This window comes from Trichogramma pretiosum, unplaced genomic scaffold, assembly GCF_000599845.2.
Source record: "Trichogramma pretiosum strain Unisexual culture from Peru unplaced genomic scaffold, Tpre_2.0 scaffold2, whole genome shotgun sequence".
Taxonomy (NCBI): domain Eukaryota; kingdom Metazoa; phylum Arthropoda; class Insecta; order Hymenoptera; family Trichogrammatidae; genus Trichogramma; species Trichogramma pretiosum.
The window spans coordinates 2,061,223-2,083,603 of record NW_019641687.1 but is presented as its reverse complement, the minus strand read 5'-3'; the positions used below and the strand labels follow the sequence as shown (position 1 = coordinate 2,083,603).

General features: G+C 42.3%; 1 protein-coding gene across 8 annotated transcripts in view; it reads left to right on the top strand.

Moving 5' to 3' along the window:
- Nucleotides 1-22,381, top strand: part of LOC106659135 (probable nuclear hormone receptor HR3) — a 58,522-nt gene that overhangs the window by 35,544 nt on the left and 597 nt on the right. For 5 of the 8 annotated variants that reach the window (XM_023461486.1, XM_023461480.1, XM_023461481.1 and 2 more), the window contains exons 3-7: nucleotides 12,564-12,791; nucleotides 17,053-17,218; nucleotides 17,279-17,481; nucleotides 18,186-18,554; nucleotides 22,032-22,313. In XM_023461486.1, the coding sequence (XP_023317254.1) occupies nucleotides 12,564-12,791; nucleotides 17,053-17,218; nucleotides 17,279-17,481; nucleotides 18,186-18,554; nucleotides 22,032-22,313 (1,248 nt within the window). Of the gene's footprint in view, nucleotides 1-9,413; nucleotides 9,760-11,576; nucleotides 11,945-12,563; nucleotides 12,792-17,052; nucleotides 17,219-17,278; nucleotides 17,482-18,185; nucleotides 18,555-22,031; nucleotides 22,314-22,381 lie in introns of those variants that run through there. The other 3 variants (XM_023461483.1, XM_023461482.1, XM_023461487.1) reach the window with 3 other exon arrangements.

Sequence of the window (22,381 nt, the reverse complement as noted above, 5' to 3'; positions counted from 1 at the left end):
GATCGAATGAAATCCCGCGAGAGACGGGAAAGAGTAAAAAAAAGAGAGTAAAAAGAAAAAAAAAGCAGCAGCTGCAGCAGCCAGGCAGTCACATTCATTAAAGAAAAATCCTCGAGCTCTCGCGAGCAGCGCGCGCGAACGAGACTCAAAAGGACCAAAAGCAGCAGCGCAGCTACAGCAGCAGCAGCAGCAGCAGACGCCGAGAGTGAGAGAGGGCTAACACGTGGTATTATGTATATATATGCGCGATCGAAGTCGTGGGAGCGTCAAATTGATCGTCTAGACGGATGAAGGGGGTATGTGTGCATGTGCGAGTACGTATATAGTGCGAGAAAAGGGGGATGAAAGGAGGGAGGGGGGTGAGGGAAGCGAGGGCAAGGGGTTGGAGGGAGGAGGACGAAGAGGAAGAGGAAAGCAGCAGGGGGAGCAGTGCGGCGGGGAGGGCTTCGAGTTGGGAAGTTATACAACGCCACTCGGACTGGTGCGCGACGCACATGCAGCAGCAGTAGCCACCCGACTACCACCCTCGAGAACGCAGACGTCTCGTGCAAACTGCATATACACACTCGCAGTGGTTCTCATTCTGCTTCTTTAAACTTTCTGTTTTTTTTTCTACTTTTTTTTTTATTTAATAGTAACTCGAGCAGGATAATAGGGTACACTTTGACTCGGCGACGTATTTAGATAAGCCGCCGAGCCATTTATTAGAACTGATTAGAAATCGTTTTTCGCGTCCGTGACGCTGTTTGTTTTTGCCGGGCCGCCAATTGACGTTATATTATGTTGACTTCCAGGCTAAACGGCCAGTCGTGCATGTACGTAATAATACGGCATGTAAAGTGAAAAAAAAAAAACAACGCGCGTGCACTACACGGAGCAATCGATCTCCCGCTCCTCTCCGTGTCCGCCGTCGTCCCTCGAGAGCTCGAAAGCTCCACTCCACGAAACTGTGTTTTTTTCTCCGCTGCAACGTAAGCGCAAATTCATTTTCCCAAAATGTTGTATACACCCGAAAATAAACAAGCCAAGTGAAATATTTATATATATAACGCTGCACACGTCGTTTGAATTGGGTCATTCTCCGATCATCCGAAAATATATGTAGCATAAAATTTGCTCTCTCTGCTGCTCGCGCTCGGCAGCTTCGCAAGATGCAGTATCCCCTGTATCCCACGTCTATATATACATGAGATGAGCGAGTGTGCGTTATGTACACGTAATAAGTGTACGTACGTCACTTTCGATGCGCCCGTGCGAGTTTGACATAACGATTTGCAGCGGCGCATTACACCGCCGCAAGTGAAATAATCGATCAAAATGTTGTGAGTGTCGGGAGGGGTATTATATATGTGGCCTATACGTAGCGGCGTGACGTTGGTTTGGCACGCGGGGGAGGTCCAATCGATTAGCCGTCAACGTGCGCCACACATATTGAGAGAGAGAGAGACGAGATGAATTGGTCGTTGCACTTTGCTCGACGTACATACAGCGTATACAGAGGTACGCAAACGTTTAAGTCACTTAAGTCGTACTGCATATAGTCGGAGGAATTTTCGCCTCGGCGATGTAATGCATTTCAAATTTTCTCATTGATTATTGATGAAGTTGTGGGAGTCGCGTGCGATGTAAATATTGAGCGTCAAATATAGATGTTGGGCGTTAGCTGCTGAGTCGCGCGCTGCGTTTTTATCATTATTATTTGTTTTATTCTTTCCTACACTGCACACACGCGCTCGTGTGCCGTCCCAATGAAAAATGAACGCGATTTGTTAAATGAGATTCTTTTCTCCCAATGTGATTACCATAAAGTTTACAATATGCGTATATAAAAAAAAGAGGAAAAAGAAAAGATAATACATGTTGTTCTCATAACATTTCATAACGTTCCTTCATTGTTTTCTGTTTCAGGTAAGAGAGAGAAAAAAAAGGCAGCACGTACATACGTTACGATGACGCGATTATCATACACGTACAACATTTTTGCCCGTATGTATACAAAAGTCTCTTTTGAAAGTTCTCGACGATACCACGTACGCCTGGTGCGCGCGTATAGGTAAGTCAGATACGAAGGTTTTTTTTGCGGGCCCGAGTCGCGGCCTGCGAATTTTCGTGCAAACGATGCACGGAATGATGTACGTGATTTTATTTGCCCCCCCCCCCCCCCNCCCCCCCCCCCGCTCGCGAGTGGCCAAAAATAGCCCCCTGGAAAACCATCCGCCCGGCAGATCGACTCCGCGTGTATATAATAATATATACTGTACAAGGCAACGTGTGCGCGCAAAAATATGTATGTGTATATGTTTTATTATATATAGATCTCGCGGAAGAGCGATTCGTCGGCGTTAGCGTGAAAAGCGTCGGATGAGTTATTTTTAAAATTTTTTTATCGAATGACAAAAAAAGGTCCAAAACTTACACGTAAACAGAGAGAGAGAGATAGCGAGCAGACGAACGATCGGACGCTCGATATAATTAAATTTCAAAGTGAGCGGGTGAGAGGGAGAGAGAGAGATGGTGCGGTGCTCGCGGTTTATCCGGAATTAACGGAGCGCTCGTTAATCGCTCGAGCTTACGTGCCAGTCGGCGAGTAATCGATGAGAGGATGGTAATGTTTACGAATGCGACTATGCGACCAAAAGTGCCGAAAAGAGCTCGATCCGGCACTCGCGGCAAGTATCGTGGGCAGGTACGAGAGAAGAAGCGAAAAAAAATTCACAGTCGAGAGAGATAGAGTCGAGGGCCCGCATCGCATATCGCATCGTCGTCGTCATTATCATCACCATCATCGCCATCATCATAATCATCGTCGTCATCATCATCGTCGTTGTCGTCGTCGTCGTCGTCCAATGTGCGCTTGAAGCTAGTCTGTATATATGCACGCGCGCATAGTAGATAGACGCGCATATATATATATATATATATGCATGTAGGTAGACTAGAGAGAAATATTAGACGGGTAGCCGCCGACGTCTGAGCACCGCTGACTAGTCAGCCTTGGCTGAAGTTGTCGAACCCGCGACCTAGTTACACGAACACGCTGCAACGTACGTGCAGTATATCTGTGTATATAATGCGAGCGCCGTTGCATTATACCTATATAGACGCGCGACGTATACACTGCACACAGCTATATGTACGAGCGCAGCAGCAGCTCCTCTCACCCACACTTCCGACGAGTAGACTGCAGCTCACTCACACATACACACACGCAAGCAAATGCATACTAGACAGACTTGTGTGTAAGCGAGCGAGTATATGTATAAATACAGTTCTTATAGCGAGTGAGAGAGAGAGAGAGACTAGACAGTGCAACGTATGTATATAGCGCGGTTCTTTTCTTTTTCTGCGTGTATCGCGTCCATGTGTACATGCCAACGCGCGTGTGAGGATTTATCCGACGTTTAACGCGCAAATTTTTTAAAATGAAATCCTAGGGGCTTGTAAGCTTACGTATGTACTAGTCCTTTTTCGCTCCGTTTCTGTTACGTTTCGCAGGACCGCGTTTACTTTTATCTTGTCTCGGCCGTGTGTTTGTTTTATGGCTGATATTTTATTTCATTTCCTCGATGTATAGGATTACATGAGATATGCCCAATTGTGTGTTAATTGTAAACGTAACTCTTTTTTCTCTTCCTTTTTTGTTTTCTCGATTTCTTCCTTACGCGCACAAAAGCCAGCGACGGGTCGACAATTTTTATTGAGTCACTATGTATATAATTTTTACTATAATGGCACTCGATGAATGAAAAGCTTGATAGCAAAAAAAAAAAAGAAGAAGCATCTATATGTGCGCAAGCCAGAGTAAAAAGAAATGAATAGCAAAAAAGCGAGCGGTATTATCTCTCGCTTCTTTCATCCCCCATCTAAAGCAACTCTTGGATTTCTTGGCAAACGGCTTGCTACCGCCGCGCTGCATCTCTCTCTCGCTCTCTTACTTTTTTCGAGGCTGTAATATATAGAGTCGTCGACGTTGCATTTTTGGCCCCTAGTGGGATATATAGTCTCTTACTCGAGCTCGCTCGTGCGGATGAAAGGATGAGTTTTCCTGCATAGCGGAAAGTCTTCGTAGCTGCCGCCGTCGCCGTATGAAATATATACAAAAAAAAAGTAATTTAAAAATTTTTTTTAATAAACACAGCAGTCCACAGGTCGACGCGCTTTATATAAGCATAAGTAGCCCGACCACTTGTTGACGTCGCGGGAGGGACGACAGAAATTTACCATCACCAGGAGGTACATTTATTTTACGTCGAGAAAAGGAAGTGGAAAAAAATGTTTAAAAAGTAAAAAAGTAAAAAAAGTGAGCGATAGCCAGAGTCGCTCTGCCAGCTAGCTGCGCGATAGGTAAACGCCAAGCAGCGAAGCCTCTCGCATGCAGATCTGCATCGCGCGAGTTTTTAGACACGGAGCTGCGGAGCAGTGGTGTACATATAGGTTCACATATACACGCGCGTTATAGCAACGTAGATCACGCATACATACACACACACACGGGCCTTTCACCGGTTTTAAGTGCGAATCGCTCGTGTAATATGTAACATACTGACTAGATTCGTAATAGCTGCCGGAAACTTTATATATTACCATGGCGTATGTATACGGATCGATACATGTGTATATACATGTACACGTATTCGAATTGTCTTATGCAATACGATACGCCGATGACGATCGGAGCAAAAAAGCCCGAGAAGAAATTTATCTCTCGAAAGGCGCTCGCGTGTGTGTATACAATGTACGTATGTGTGGCTTGCGATCGACTTTCTCGCTTTATTAAATATATGTGAAAAAAAAAGTATTTAAAGAGCAAACAACAGCGATGGAAAAAGAAAGATATACATCGGAGTGTAGTAGTTGCGAAATTAAATAAGATCTAAGAGCGCGCAAAGAAAAAATCCGTCGAGCACAATAGATCCGACGATCGAGCGCGCGCTAAAAAATGCGCGCAGGCTATTGTGCGCCTATACGTGCGAGTGAGTCTTTAATGTGCAAGTGATCGGGGTAAACAAATAAATGATAAGTCGTCGTCGGCGGCAATTGGCAGTGCGCGGCTTGACGCGTGTGTATAGATGCACGCGTTATCTTCTTAGGCGCTTTATACGTAAGTAAGTGTATCAAAGGCGACGAAATGCCAAGTTATTGTGTGCATCACTCGCTCTCTCTCTCTCTTTCACTTTATGCGAGCTACGAGGGAGTGAGTCAAGTTTCTTTGATTGACACAGGCAACTCTCTGCGAGTGGTGTGTTATATATCGCATGTGTTATCGTGCATTGATACAGCCGCCAATGTTTGGCCTACTTATGGCTCGCCACTGCCGCCGAGAGCTTTTACTTTATAGCGTGGCGTAGGGGCGAGCCACGAGACCAGAGAAAAGGATTGATTTCGTTTTGGGAAAGGCTCGATTTTTCTCTCTCGCTCCCTACATCGTTCGAGAGCGGTAGCGGTGCTGCAGCACGCAACGAAAAAGCTAATATTAGGATCGATTGTATTTGAATAGCCAAGATAGAGAGCGAGAAAGAAAGAGCGACGTTGCGGGTGAGCAAAACGATCGATCGGAGCTACCGATTCTCGAGCCTGCCCAAGTTCCGCCGAGAGAGGCTCCCCTTTTATATACATTTACGTGCGATGAAAGAGAGAGAGAGAGAGAGAAAAGACGCGCATTATTACACGTAGCGCTTGGATCGATCCCGGAGAGAGCTTGCACGATCCCGCCAAAAGTCCGCCTAGCCGTCGCCGCCGCCGCCGCCACCGCCAAGAGAGCGCGTCGAGTGCGGAAAAGCCTAGCGTCTCTCATTGTTCGCTCATAATTAAAGTCGCAGCGAAGAAAAGTGCGATGTATGCGGCGCATCGAGAGAATTAAAAAAGTTGCAAGCCCCGCGCGCGCTGCCAGTAGTATACAGCGCATGGCATAGACGGCGGCGGCGGCAACTTCGCTCGTCTCATGCGCGCTTGCATACGAACGTGCGCCGCGAACTGCACTCGCACACACACACACACACAGACTAGCATGGAGAGAGACTAGCTGCGAGAAGCATCGTAATCATCGCGCGCGCACACAGTCATTATTATTATTATTATCGTCATCTCTCTTTTACTGCACTCTCGCTCCTCTATACTTGCATAGAAGCAGAGAGAGAGAGAGAGAGACTGAATGTGGGTCATGCGCTAGCCCGTGCGCTCGGCATCACGTTGGCTGTTTGCAGCAGCAGCAGCAGAGAGTGCCTGTTGTGTGTGTGTGTGTGTGTGCAGTGTGCACGGCTGCAGGCAAGCAGAGTCGCTGCTGCTTACTTGCATCTAGGTCAGGCTCGCGCACGCGCACCAGGCGGACCAACCAGAGGCGATTTTAGCGGTCGTTAACACCGTATAATGGCGCGCGAGTATACGAACTGCTGCTGCTGCGGGATGTGCTGTGCTGTGCTCCGCTGCTGCTGCTAGCGGACGAGCCCGTTATATGCACGGCACGACTACGACCACGGAGCCGTATTGACCGCCGGGAAAATGTTAGCGCGCGCACACGCTTGGCAACTGCACTGCTGCGATCCGCTGCTGCTGCTGCATACAACGCCACACACGCCGCATGCAGCAGCACCGAGTAAACACGCACGTATAGCACACAGCCGTGTATGCACTCGTAATCGTATTCAATATAAACTCTATCCTACGGATAGATAGCTTCTCGGACTCTCTTGTAAAATAGAAGAGGAGAGAGAGAAAAAAAACCTCCACGCAGATGTTCTTTTTTTTTCTTCTTCTTCTTCTTCTTTCTTCCTCTCATTTCTTTTTATCTCTCGACTATTATCGTTTGAATTATTGTCTTGCTCACCTTATCGATCCTGAGAATATATAATCGTTAATTACCGCGTGCGCAAAAGCTGCACTGCCGCGACGCCGAGAGGGAGAAAATATAATGCTTGATTTTATACATGCGATATTATTATCTGCGCGCGTACAGCTGCCTATATAGCATAGCTGTATTAATTTGAATTTATATTCTATGCAACTATATAAGTGCTGTCGCTGCCGCTGCTGCTGCTGCTGCTGCCACTGCGCTGAACGCGGCGAGCGTTAACATCTAAGTATAGACAAGTTCGGATTCCGCTAGAAAATTTTCACTCCAACTGCAGCGCGCGACCATCGCCGAGTTAAGAATCGGTTTCTGCGCGCGCGGGATCGGTATAGCACGATTTTCACTATATAAAGAAAGAGAAAAAAAAAAGAACGCACGTGTGTCGATGCGCCTGTGCAGGTATCGTTTTGTCCGAATAAGTCGATAAAAATACCAGTCGTTATTTTATCCCGGCAAAGTAGACAGCCTTGCGATCGCCTAAATCGTCGTCGTACGTGTGTAGCTCGCTGCACAATCGTCGTGTGTGTGAGTGTATATACCCTTGACGCGACCAAACCGATCGGGGAGTGCTTCAAAGCATTCGATTCACTTTGGCATCGATTTAATTTCGCAAGGATAGCTTCTTTTCTCTCTCTCTTTCTCTCTCTCTCCCTCTCGCTATCGTGCCATCTACGTATTTTTTTTCAGCGCTCTCTCTCCCTCTTGAATCTCACTCGATCCTCGCGATCTCTCTCGTAGCCGTTTCTGTTTTTTTTTTTTCGAATAAAAATATCGAAATAAAAGGCTCACATGGCGCTAAGCGGAGCGGCTAATTGCACATGGTATTCGTATACATAAACTCTTCATAGCGATGAGATTATGATGTTCCGTATATATGTAAGCATTACATATTGTTATGGTCAGGATGAGAATGAGTCAGAAGGCAAAGTTAAAGAGATTAAAAATAATTATTATTAGTTGAAAAGGTAAAAAATGGAGTACAATCTCGGTCACACGACCCTCGCCGCAGACGGCCCAAAATCAAGTGACTCTCCTGAGTCTGCGCTCGACGCCTCACACACCACAGTCACGCAACGCGCTCAGCGTCCCCTCCCCTCGCACACACATCGCACGCGGCACACACACACGCACGCCACACATCGTGCAGACACGCATATACAGTTTAGCACGCGAAGTGTATCTTATTGCTAACAATATGGATACATTTATAGAGGCGTAGCTTGGCAACTGCGCGACGTTATGCAATCGGTATGTTTATATCTGCTTCGAGTGTGCGCATCTTAAACCTTTGGATGACGAAAATCATGGTATGCGCTTGGAATATAGATTTTGTTTTTTTCTTCATTTTTCTTCTTTGCAGGATCAATCAACGATGAAAATCGTTATGAATATTTTTCTTTATCAATTTGCGTACGCAGCGTATGAAATTAATTATGAGCAAGCGACGCGCGTCGATTGTATTACAAGAGAACATTTTTTTATCTAATACAAGCGGGAGCGAAAAAATTACCAATATATAATATAAGTTTATCGAGCCTTGAAATAAACTCATGACGCGAATGGAAAAAAATGAGCCTGATACCAAGTCAGGCACTTATTTTTTCGCTAGATATATGCACGTAGGCCACACACACACATACACACACTCTCAAATATAAACGAATAAACATACCGACGACTTCTGTTGTTCAAGTGATTTTTCAGAGAAGGGCGTAAATTGATGAAATTTAAAATTTGTTGACATTCGAGGGATAAATTTCTGGCGTTGAGTGCAAGAAGGAGCCATTTCGGGCAGCAAAAGTGCATTTCATTGGGTGAATGGTTTCAAATGTTACTGCCTTGGGTTTATTTTTGAAAAATCTCTCGTGCGAATAGGAGCGGCAAAGATCGATGCTTCTCGTATCTTTCCGCAAGACAATCGATATCGTATTACACGAAGGAGGCATAGGATAAAAATTTTACCAAGTCCGACTGTATAAGTCAGAGTTGCGAGCATCGAACTACAACACACATATCCCTCGAAGGAAAAAAAACAGCAGCAGCAGCGAGAAAGGAGTCATTGGTCTCCCACTCTCTTGCATTGGCCAGTGTCTCTCCCCTTCGAAAAATGCAAAAAAGTAAAAAACGAAACTCTGCCCCTTCGCGAGGTCCCCCGAAAAACTCTCTCTCTCTCGCTCTCGTGGTCTTTATTTTTTGTCGACGTAGGTGGCGGCTCCTCTCCGCGAGTTTTACAGCGTATATACACAGACACGAGTCGAAGACTCGGAGGTAGCTTTATACGCGATGAGGCTCTGCGCTCGAGTGCGAAGTGGGATAAAAGAGCGGAGTATAAGCAGCATCGAGTTGGGAGAAGTCGGCAGCGGTGGCTTGGCGCTCCGAACTCGTGCACGAGCGGCATGAGGCAGGCAGGCAGGCAGCGCCGCGCGAACAAGAGAGAGCGAACTACAGAGAGAGAGAGCCAAGCCGAGCCGAGAGTTCAGTGACCCGCGGAAGCCCGAGCTGTGCCGTGCCTGCAGCCGAGGAGCCGCGTATCGCGCGCGCGCGAGCGCAACATCGACGACGACGACGACGACGACGAGCAGAGAGCGCAGCATATATAGACAACAGCAGAGCGCACGCGGCTTTTTGCATACACATGTTGTTGCATATTCGCTATACTCGTTGCTTTTTTTTACTTCTCTTTTTTTACTACGTCTAATTCTCTCTCTCGCTCGCTCGCTAGCTCGACTTCGTTCTTTTATCTGTCTATTCGTCTATTTCTCTTTTGCAAAAATTCGCGATTAGAGCTTGTCTATATGCGCGCTTTAACTACGTGTGTGTACGTGTCTGTGAGACTATATGTGTCTATGTGCGTCGTTTCTGTAGCTCGCGTGTGCGTTTGCAGTGCGCGGCTCTACGTGCGATCGTGCTTCGTGAGCTTTTCCAAGCTTTTGTTTATGCGTCTGTGACGTGACGAGAAAAAGTGTTTTGATCGATTATTTGCCGACTCTCTCGTGTACTTGTGTACTTGTGTACTTGTGTGTGTTGTGTGCGCGAGTGTGCATACGCGTGTGCGTGCTTACGTGAGTCAGTGTATGTGTGATCGTGCCAGGATATACGATATTTACAGAGCCCGTCACCACGCGCCATCCAAGCTCGATCCTATATGTGTCCGATGTAGAGTAGTTTCTAATCTCCAAATGACCATTCGTCCGATTCGGTTTTTTTTTGCTGATGTGGCGGTGGCGGCTTTTTTTCGCGCCTATTTCCTTTTCGTTCGTATATGCGGTCGCTTGTTATTTAGCGGATACTAATTTCCCCCCTCGTTCCGCAGACCGATGATGACGCTCTCTCGAAGCGATGCACGCTCAATAATAATCGCACTCCTCGCTTTCTTTATTCGCGCGAATCGTGCATAATGTGTCTGTATACAGCGCCTCGATAGACCTTTGTGGTGTGAATAAACGATAAAAATAAAGAGTTACATATTAATTTTTGTCGCGTTATCGCGCTCGCTAACTAGCGTGTCCGTGGCAGCGCGAATTCGACGAGCTTCTGGTCGCGAGGTTGTGCTCTGGTGTCGAGCTATATTTGTTCTCCTTGGCTGTAAACATTCGCAAGCGCTTATGCACACATAAAAATTCGACTTATGGTTTAACGGGCCCGAGCCGAGCCGTATGTGCTGCTGCAAGCGCGTGCCATAAATTGCCTACGCCGTGACACATGCCGTGCATGTACATACATACATATTCTTGATTCTTTCAATCCTCTTTATACTGCCATTGCTGCTGCTGCTGCTGCAATTTTTTTTCGCCTCGAATTTATTACGCTTTGATTGAAAAGAAAACAAATTTTTTCGCGGGCCCACCCAGCTGAATACATATCATCCTATTGCTCACGCAAAACATTCGTATCTTTCTCTCTTTCTTTGCTTGCACATATGAGCGTGACACTCTGTTCTCTCTTTCTCTCTCTTTCTCTCTCTCGCTTTCTGCACGAGCTCAGCCGAGAGTCAGTGCGTTGGCCGACTGTTGTGTGTGTGTTTGTGTGCGTCCGTGTACATGTGTGCAGCTTATACTCGCTTGGCTCTTTTGTAGAGGCAGCAGCGCGCGGGTTCATCGCTCGCGGTTACGTAATGTTTGACTCGCGCTCTCTGCAGCAAAAGCTGATGCCAGCAGCAGCATATTAGTACCAGACTCGCTGCTCCAACGACCCCCCCCCCCTTACCCACACTCCTCTGCCCCTGCCCTCCTCACCCTGCCCCCGTTGTCCCTACTCCACCTCCGAGAGCTGTCCTTTTTTGGACGTTTTTTCGGGACTCCCCACGCGAGAGATAGAGCGACAGAGTGAAGGGAGAGATTGAGCGATATAAAGGAACCACTTCGAGAGAATTGAAAATCGCGCTTATTTACCGACTATTTTCGTATCGTCCAAGTGCCAAGATTAATTGCCACTTCATTATAAAGAAAAATTTTAATCTGCCGAAAAAGCTCACCGAGTTTATTAATAATACGAATCAAAAGCTTGACGTGTACGTGCAGCGGAGAAAAAAGCGACAGAGAAAGAGAGAGCGAGAGAGACAGATTCTCGATAAGAGATATTGCAAATGACGGGGCCTATAACTTCGTTGACACTTTTTCTTATCACGTGAAATTATTACTCGATAAATACTTTCTCCGCGCGCACTACTGCTCATAAAACTTCGAGAGACGCCACGATGAGACGTATATCCAACGATTTTTTTTTCCAGCCCATAATGAACCCGTATAAATTTGACAATTATCGAGTGCAATAAAGTGTCGAGCGAACGAACGAAAAGAAACAAAACGAATATAAGAGTACAACTGCACAGATCGAGTGGCCAAAACGAGTAATTTACGAGCAATCCCGAATTATGCCGTATGCTCGCGTTGGGTCGGTTAAGCAGCAGAACGATGGAGACGACGACGAACAGCAGCAGCGGCAGCGAAGCTTTTGGCCCTCCGTCGATCGTCGCCGATGCTGCTGTCGCGTCGCCATGGAACGCCGACAGCACGGCGAGAATCGATGCCAATCAGCGCACCAGTGTCGATTTGTATCGGCAAGAGGATCGCAGGATACAGGCCAACTCGATACGAGGTACTCCAAACAAGACGATTATTTTAAACGCTCTACCCCGTCCAAGGAAAAGCTCCATTTTTTGAGTATTCGTGTTATTTTTCAATTACCCACTTCAGATAATGTTGACGTGTTTCTGTTCAGATAATTGTTAGCGCTTTTAACATAATATTATGAATTAATAAATCGAATGATTATTTGTGGTCATTACCTGGGCTCACAAGTCGATTATAGGTGATTTATCGATGAACGACGGAAAGAGACTTTTGTGTACATACTTCTCACTTCGATTGAATGTACATTGTTTTTTCCATTACATACTTATTGATTATAATTTTCATGATAAAAAAGAGTACTTTGTCCGAATATTGAATCATCACACTATCAAAAGTGACGTTATACAAACTATTCAAAACACAAATGATTACTCCCAGTTGATATGAAAAAGTTTAATTGCATTGAAAGATACTTAATGATTAAAAAAACTATGAAATATTTATTAAAATAATTAAAAAAAGATAGTACTTTTATGTTTTATCTATAATTTTATCTATATAAGATTCAACATAATTAAAAGCTATTACAAAAAATGTTGTGTATTTGATGTATCTTTAATCAAATTTTTTTGTCGAATTTACAGCCCAGATAGAAATAATACCCTGCAAAGTTTGTGGTGACAAGAGTAGCGGCGTGCATTATGGCGTCATTACTTGTGAGGGTTGCAAAGGTTTCTTCAGACGCTCGCAATCATCGGTCATTAATTACCAATGCCCGCGAAACAAAAATTGCGTCGTCGATCGAGTCAACCGGAACAGGTGCCAATTCTGCCGGCTACAAAAGTGCATGCGATTGGGAATGTCTAGAGACGGTGAGTGAATTCTATTTTGTAATAATTATTATTAGTTTTATGGGGCAGTTGTTCATTTAGATCACGAATACACAAGATTAGAAAGTATCCTTTTAGAAATATTTCTTATACAATTATTTCGACTTTGTCACTTGTAGGTTTATAAATACAGGTACTCGCCATCTAGCGGCAGAGGCTGATTCTAATCATAATTCAATTTGATAAAGTTTTTGAATAAGCATAGTGAAAACAAATCAGTATTAAAACATTAATTTTAGTTTGAAAATAATTTACATGATTTCATTTTTATCCATCTGTTGTAAAGTCTGTGTAAAAAAATAAATCAGTGGTATGGATACATTAATTTTCATCGTGTGTCTAATTTGATCTAATTTGATGTTAAAGCTGCATTAACTCAAAAAATAGTGGACAAAACAAAAGCATAGATACATACGATGTAGAACGTAATGTTTTTTTCACACAATGTACAATCGCGACTTTCCAATGTCTATTCAAACTCACGGGCATCAAATGCTCGGGCAGCCAAGATTGATTAGAAAGAAGAAATTAATCGCGCAAATACGAGTCGCCTCGTGCAAGCACGCACACATAGCCGCGCATGCACATGCATACGCGTACGTAGGCTCGCGCGTGCATTATAACATGTGTGTATACAACACCCAAACGAGGTACACGACCCCTTATCACAACGTTCGCTCGTTTTGCTTGGCGCTCGCGCGCGCGAGCCAAGCCAAGCCGAGCCGAGTCGAGCCGAGAGAGAAAGACGCTCGTGCGAGTGCTCGCGTCGTTTTCTTCGGCCCTTATCGTAAAAAAACACGTCACAAACACATACACACGAGCAGACTGGCTAAAGTCTTAGAAAAATAGAGAGTAAGCGAGAGCTCGCGCGCAGGTGAATGACACTTTTCAAGCGAGCGACGAACGGAAAACCAAAAAGAAAAAAAGAAAAGAAAAAAGAAACGCGTGAGTCGAGACGAGTGCGAGCAAAAAATTAGCAAAATCAATCGTTTGATTTTTACATACGCCTGTGTATTTGTATGTGTAGGCGTGCACGATAAAGGCCGCGAGGCTTAAAATCCGCATTGCATGACGCGCACGATGTATGATGTACACCAGAGCGCACGTATAGAACGGAACTACCTGCCTGAGAATAAATGCACTCGTTGCTCGCGTATAATACACAAACACAGCGGCACACATAGAGACAGAAGTAGCCACGGACGTGTATTAATATAGCGTTAAATTGTACGTGCATGCACACATGTTAGTAATATCATTCGTATAACGTATACGTAATTTCGCGTCATTTCCAACTTCATGCATAGTTGATTTCCTTGGCAATAACTTTATTTTTTTTACCTGCATTCGATGTAATATTTAATTCCGTAAACACATGAATTTCGATGAAATTCATATGGCCGAGCCCGCGTACGATATCGTCGCAAGCGCGCGTGTGCGAATATAACATGTATATAATAGCATAAATGGATATATACGTACGAGCTCTCTCGCACACATACACACCTACGGAGTCGCTTACATGTTAAGATCTATATATAGAATTACAGAGCTCGGAAAAGCACATGACGCTGCTTTACTCGCCGGAGCTTCGCTGCTTAGTTTCTCTTCCTACTTGCGTCTTCGTTTTCATCTCTTCGTCTTCTCGCTCGCGCTGCTTCTGCTGCTGCTGCTGCTGATGATGTTGCGGTCGATCACCTTCCTCTCCCTTTTATCTTTTCGTTCGTTCCTCGCTCTGCTCTCTTTCTCTCTCTCTCTCATACGTATAATGTGACAAAGCTCGATATCTCGGTGCGTCTTTGACCGATGTTTTATTAATGTTAATTTGGAATTTGAAAAGCCAATAAGACTATAGAGCGCCAGACTGGCTAGCATTTTTCAAAGACGAGACGCGCGAATATCTATTTTGCATCTCATATACAAAGCACGTCTAGAGTTCATTCGTCTCTCGTGATGATTATATTACACAACAGCGACAGATCTCGCGCGAAGAATTAAATTGCGTATTTTTACGATGCGAGCTTGTTGAAAAAACATTCTCGCTTTTTTTCTTGTTTTGGCTAGCTTAATTCTAATAAGCTTTCACGCTTGCTTGGCACGTAAAATCAGCTGATCGCTTCTATACATTTACCTCCCGTGTCGCTTTGTTCAAAAGCATCTTACGCTTCCAATAATTATCACGTAGCCGTATAATAGTAATTACAGAGCTAAGCTTATCTATAGATTTTTTACGATTCCGTCGAATCTCTGTGTGCTTTTCAAATTTAGGTAATAAATGGATAAAAAGCTTTCTCAATTAGTACGAATTTCACTCGGGTGTCTTATTCTGAATTTGAAAAAAATCGATGTTTTTCGCGAACATAAATTTGAGGATGCATATCGAACAGTAAGTAGATCGCTATATAGCGCATATTTGTGTACGAGAGACGAGATATCACGTTGGGCGCCAGCTGCGCCTGACGTCACGCGCGCACAGGGCAAAAAAGAGCAGCAGCAGTAGCGGTGAGCGCCCGATTGCAATACTTTTATATACACGTATATATATCCGCAGTAGCAGTCAACGCGGGGAGCTTCTCTCTCTCTTTCTCGTCTGTATATAGTCCTTTATTTCCCACTCTCTCTCTTTACCTCTTTCCCTCTTTCTCTCTCTTTCTCTCTCTCTCTCGCACTCGAATGCTGTGCGCGAAGGGCTAGCGGTGCATCGTGACGTAGTGTGACGTCATAAGCTCGTGGAGCGCAGCGCGGGCGCGTCTCTTCCGCGTTCTTCGCTGCGCATGCGTCGGCTTCTATGGCATGGCGCGCTGCGCTCGTTCTTCTTTCCTATTCCACCACGTCTATATTTACATGTCTTTGTACGTGTACTTGTGCAAGCGCCCCCGTACACCTCTGTCCATGCTGTACGTGTGTGTTTTGTTCGATGCATCTATTGTTGTTACTGCAGTTTTCTCTCTCTCTCTCTCTCTCTCTCTCTCTCTCTCTCTCTCACTTTACGCGTTCTTTTGTACGTATAATCCTCGCATGCGTTCGCCTAGTACGCTCATATGGCGGATAAAGAGCGCCGATTGACGAGGACATTCCTCTGTCACAATGTTTGGGATGTCTTTTATTTTAAATGTTCTTTGTTCGTTACGTCAACCGTTTTTTCTTTTATTCTGTTCTTGTTGTTGTTACAGTTTTCTAATCTGTGCGAAATGTGTTCCCGTGTAGAGAATCTTTAATTATTGCGGGAGCTTTCTACTTTGTCCAGTTTAAAAAATACATTTTCAAACACATATGCTCATTGGATGAGGAGAGTTTTCGAGACTAGTATACTTTACATTTGGAATTTTCAAGACTAGTATACTTTACATTTGTAAATATATTTGGCAATAAAAACAAAACACTGATTGAAAGTAATTTTTCATTCGTTAAAAAAAAGTCCAATGTCCATGTAATGTACAAGAGTTATTTTTCTTTATAGCGTTGAAAAGGTTTAAGCAAAACAAATTTTTATGGCATTGCGTGGTTCAAGTTCACATTTATTACACTCTTCTGTGGTTACAATCGCGTTCTATGCTCTGGTCATAGAAAGCACTTTATGGCTGGGTCCTCAGAACCCTTGCTATGTTCGGGCCCTAGTATTCTGCGCTACCAAGTGCTGCTCAGGGCATTTTGCTTATCGCATTTGGAATCTTATGATCCTTGGATCGTTAATTTTTATTAAAAAATAAAACTATTTTCGATAGTTTTTGTGATTTTATTGAATTATAAATAATGGTGTCGAAAAATGTTAGATTTAGTATGTTAATAGCTAGAGTAGTACATATAGTATGAATTTTGAAAAAAAAAACTTTCAAAAAATATTCGTCATTTTTAAAATTTTTTTATGCATCAAAATTTGAATAATATGTGCTATTAGGATCTAAAGTGAATGAATATAAGTAAATATAAGACCGTCTTAGTTGTCAAACTTGTATATTTAAATTATCATATTTATCAGTCAGTTTTTATCCCAATAGTTATACTGATTTACTGAATCCAAAATACTCTGATTAATTATTATTCGGACCGTCTCTAAGAATTCATCGAATATACCCCCTTTTTAAACACCAAATTCATATCAATGAAAAACTCCAAAAATGCTTTTGAAAAGTGTTTTTTTATGAAAAGTCATAAAATTTCACGAAAATGAATATAATTTTAAGGCTTGTAAAAAAAAATCTTTTATTAAGATGATTCGAATGATGTATTGTTATGCTTATAGCTGTCAAATTTGGCCGAATGTCGAAGAAACAGCGGGAAAAAGTCGAAGACGAGGTACGATATCATAGGGAAGCCCAAATGAGAGCCCAAAACGAAACGGCCCCCGACAGCAGCGTGTACGAGCACCAAACTCCCAGCAGCTCCGACCAGCATCACTACAACGGAGGGTACGTTGCTACCAATGTAAGCGTACGATATCATTGGCGTAATTCGCCTTGCATTGACAGGTATGGCAACTACGGAAACAGTGCATACACCTCGCCGGGTCCACCCACGAGTGGCTCGAATTATTACAACGCGGCGATGGCGAATTACGAAGTGAACACAGACTTTGTCGACAGCACGACGACTTATGATCCTCGGCCGGGAATCGCCGATGTCGGAGTCGTCGGCGATGGTACGACCATGACAGTGGTCAGCCCCACCAACGGTAAGTGTGCGACACTTGACTTTGGACAATTCGTTATATTTTTTCGTAAAGAAAAGAGGATCCATGAAAATATCACAGTCGATAATCGTAATTACGTATACACGTTTACATACCCATACAAATAACTGCTAGAGTAGATGTACATATTTATATGAGCGGTATATTGATGAAAAATAATCAGTAGTTTTCATTTCCTCGCAATTCATACCTACGACAGCTTATTTATTGAGTCGTTGAACTCTGTCTCACTCTCTTTCAATGCTTATATTAAAATTAGCGATTTAATGTAGCGATACATAGCGTATCTGCAGAAAAGTTGATGCAAACGTCCTATCTACATACTTGACAGTTTGATTTTCATCGTAGATCGAACTTTACAAAGATTATATAAACACATACACACACGAATAATGTGCGATTCACAAGAATAAAAGAGAAAAAAAGCGTGCGAGAAATGTATAATTTGCACAAATTTTCATCAACATTACTCGCAGTGTTATCATTTCAAACATCTGTCATTAATTAATCTGCTATGAGCTTTCTCTGAGAACTGTATTCGTTCATAATATTGACTAACGTTCACGTATATAAAAAAAAGAAACAAACAATCCCATTCATAAATCTTAAAACACTTGGTACAATCGACTAACCTAATATCTGGGTGCTTGGTGCCTCTTGTTCGTCTTATACCTCGAATCAATCAGGAAAAGCACTGGTCGCAACGAGCACGAGCACGGTGACGGGAGGCGGCGGCGGTGGTAACGGCGTAGGAGTCAGCGGAGGCGAGGGTAACCAGGCGGCGTCGACCTCGGTGGCGGTCGCCACAGGGACCAACGGCAGGGCCAGCGGGGCCGCGAACCAGGCGACCCAGCTCAGCGGCGGCGGAATCGTGGCGATCAAGCAGGAGCAGCCGGCCCCCATCGAATTGGCCTCGATCGGCCACGGTGCTTACGTGGTCGACTCGACGACCTTCGTTAACCAGAGGTCCGTGGCGGCGGCGAACTTAACGGCGAACGTTCCCGTCGCTGCCGCCTCGAACCAACAGGCACAGAACGAGGACGACGAAGTGCCCAGTACGTCCTGTCTTGATAACCAAGATTATGCATGTCTTACTGATGATCTTTTTAATATTAATTATATAATTCATGGAAACTTCATGGCGACATCTCTGATAAACCTTTAAGAGGAATGTTAAATTCGTTGTAGGCCTGTGGTCGTATCAGGTCGACGGATCTTCAGAAAAGTAGGACGTTTCCGATTTTTAAGTACAAAATTATGTTATACAGTTTGAAACTTCCTACTTTTTATAAGACTCATACATGCAATATCATTGTTCTCTTAAAGGTCTATCAGCGTAAATATAATAATAAGAATAATAATACCCACCAATTATTTGAGAAATACATATTATAGTTTAACGAACAAGAAAATCTCCGGTAAAACTTCGATAATTCGAAATCCTCGATACTTCAAAATAAAATTTTGCATTTAGATTCATCAAATCATATAAATTTATTTTGATAATTTTAAATCTTCCTTAATTTGGAATTACAGTTTGAATTTAGGATTTCGAATATCGAAATTTTATTGTATTATAAGTTAAGAATTTGATAAGCAAATCGTATGGAAAAAGCACATTAGTGGCGAGGAGAGAAGAATTGAAGCACAAAATAATCCAGCAATTTGATCGATTTGTGATTTAATCTAGTTCAACTTCTTTTTATGAGTTATGTTATGCGCCCGTTGAAAGTTAGATACAAAATTCGGAAAAAAATATGTAAAGCGTTTTTGACAATAGTAAATTTTTTCTTTAGCTAAGTAAACAATTTTCGTAGTTTTATGATTGATTAATAAGTAAGTAATAAATGAATGAGTAATCAAAAGTGCAACAAAAAAATTAATAAAATAAAAAACATTAAATGTTGTTGAGTTATTTAGGATGACATAATAAATATATTAAAAATTAAATTCATAATAAAAAAGGGATAAATAAAAATGGATACTGAATAATGGATAAAAATCGATAAATAAAAATAAGAAATGCTACTTTCGGGCCGCTGGTGAGAAAAGAAGCTGGAAAATTAATTTTTAATTCCTTATATGATTTTTGATAATAAAAATTTAAAAAATTCGCCCTTTTACAATTAAACTTCGTGTTATTTTTTTCCCCCATAATATTTGTCTCATGACGAATTAACTTATAACCAAAATTTGGATTATCTTGAGCACTGGTATAATGTGTTTTTGATGCGATTTGATCGTTGTATTATGAGATTTTTTGTCGAACTGTGTTGTATAAATTTCACTTTGATATGTATCACGTGAATGGAGTATAGTTGCATGAATAATTTAGTTGAAAATTAATTAGCTTTTGCAAATAATCTTACTCTATCATTTCATCGATAACTTTAACACTCATACATTATATATACTTAAATCAAAAGAGATGTCAAAATCCATTTTCAATTACATATTTCATGTTTCATTTGACATCTCTTGTTATGAATGCTTATTATACGCTTTTTTGCAGTTTCAAGTTTTTGCAGCTTCGTTAGTTCACTACATCAATATTATTATTAAGATTAATTTATCACTACCAAACGAACACGCACACTCTACATGTACTCAGCCAGCTACGAATGAATTCACGAATTGGTTTTTTTTTTGAAGACAATAATACACACTCTTCGACAAGGATATTTTCTCAACGGTTATTTATTTATTTTTTATTTTATTTTTTTTTTACATAAACTAACATTTCTTCTCGGCACATATTCATTTTGGTAAAATCAAAATCATGAATGAAAGGATGTTTGCTAAAAATAATTATTTGTATGAAAATACGATTGTTCATAACATCAGACACATACACTTATGACAAGGTAAAAACTGCGCTAGGCACTAGCTTATTTTTAATGATATTCTTTATTATACTTTTTTCGTTGATAAAATATTTATACTAAATTTAGGTACAATTCTAATTTTAGTGGTATTTTTTTTATTACGATTTTTCAAACTTTTCTCTCTGTCACGTTGGGAAATGCTGAAAAAATTCAAAATACTGTTTTTTTTTTCAAAAGAATTAATAAACTTTTAATGAATAACTTTGATTTTCGAGAAAATAGTCTAATTTATTAATACTCATAAGATTTTTTTGAAATTGTCTGGTGCTCGGAGAGAAATAACAGGGTTATATCCCACCGCAGATGTCCTCGGTATACTTCCAATGACAGCAGGGATGAACTATACCGCTCGTCGTAACGTGTACTTCGACTAGCGCCATCCTTTTATTCCCGGCATAGCAAGTAACGAACGATTCCATAAACCGTGCTGGATATTCCCGTAGAGCGTATCGAATCGACCGTCCCCCGTACGTATCAAATAATTCGGCTGCTGCGGCAAGTAGCACTGCTCGACGTCGGTGACTGTGTAGCGACTTTGCATCGACGTGTATTTCTGTCTCTTTCACGCTTGCTTACTGTGTTTACTCGGGCTGTGCGACTCGATCAGGTGATACAGCGTGTCACATGCGTTTATACTTTTTTATCATAGCGTGCGGGAAATAAAAACTTCCCGCAACTCGTGATAAAAAATAGTATACGTCACTCGTGCGCGTGGTGATTCTCGCCCTCGTCTCATTGTCACCCTCGCTGCGCTCGGGCGTCAAACTGAGACTCGTGCGAGAATCACCCACTTCGCGCACGAGTGACGTAATGTACTATATACATATTCGCACTGAGCGTTGGGGCGGAGCTTAGAGTGGCGCTGCAGTCACCATTTACACGTAATCTTACGGAATAACAGGACGCGTCCGGAAAAAACGCCAGAATCGGCCGCTCGAACTAAATTTTGTCTTATGAGAATTAATATGAGAAAGCGCCACGTTGTGCTAACGCTCGGGGCCAATAGTTCTAGCGCATACCAGTGGCATCAGCAGTGGGATAAAACCCTGTTATTTCTTTCTCTCCGAGTGTAAATAAATGTTTTTTTTTCTATTCAATATGTATTAAATCTCTAAACTTTTAAAAACTAAAAAGGATAACTACTGCATTTTTGCAGTGTATTATTGTTTGTCATTATTTAATTATAACCATCGACTCTGTTCTGATCCTTTAAATCCAAGATTGTATAAAGCTTTGTAAATACTAAATTTAATATTAAAATATTCAATGTTGTAATCAACAACGCACAGTAAAGCAATTATATACTAGGCGGCGTTTATATACTTTTACATTTAAATAAGTAAGGACGCTTATTTTATTTTTCCGTTTTTCAATTTTGTTTGTTTGTTCATAATGTACAGTCTTTATTATTTAATTTAATAATTAATTTTTTGTACCAATTTATAGTTGCTGATATATTTGTAAAATATCATTTTTCATTTTAATCACGTTCACACAACACACTGCAAAATGATTAAAAGAAACAACTTCAGTAACAATTACAACAACACCAACAACAATTTTTTTTTTAAATCGCGAAGTAAAGGCAATTGTGAAATTTGATTTAAATGTAAAATTGAAATGTCTTGGTTTTAAAATGAATTTCAGATCAAGCCCAAGTAAACGAGATGCTGTGCAAAGCGATAGCGGACGCCCATACGAGAACGTGCCTCGCATCCAGCGAACACATACAGGAGTGCTTCCGCAAGGAGACATCCGGGGTCGATCTGCAGCGGGTGGTGTTTTACAAAAATCTTCCGTGCGAGCAGCTGTGGCTCGAGTGCGCCCAAAAGCTCACGAATGTCATACAAGTCATCATCGAGTTCGCCAAAATGGTACCAGGGTTCATGAAACTTTCACAGGACGATCAAATAGTTCTTCTCAAAGCTGGTACGTGTTGGCGGAGTTTTGTTGAATTTCTGACAAATGAAAAGACTCGCAATGTGATTAATGTATTT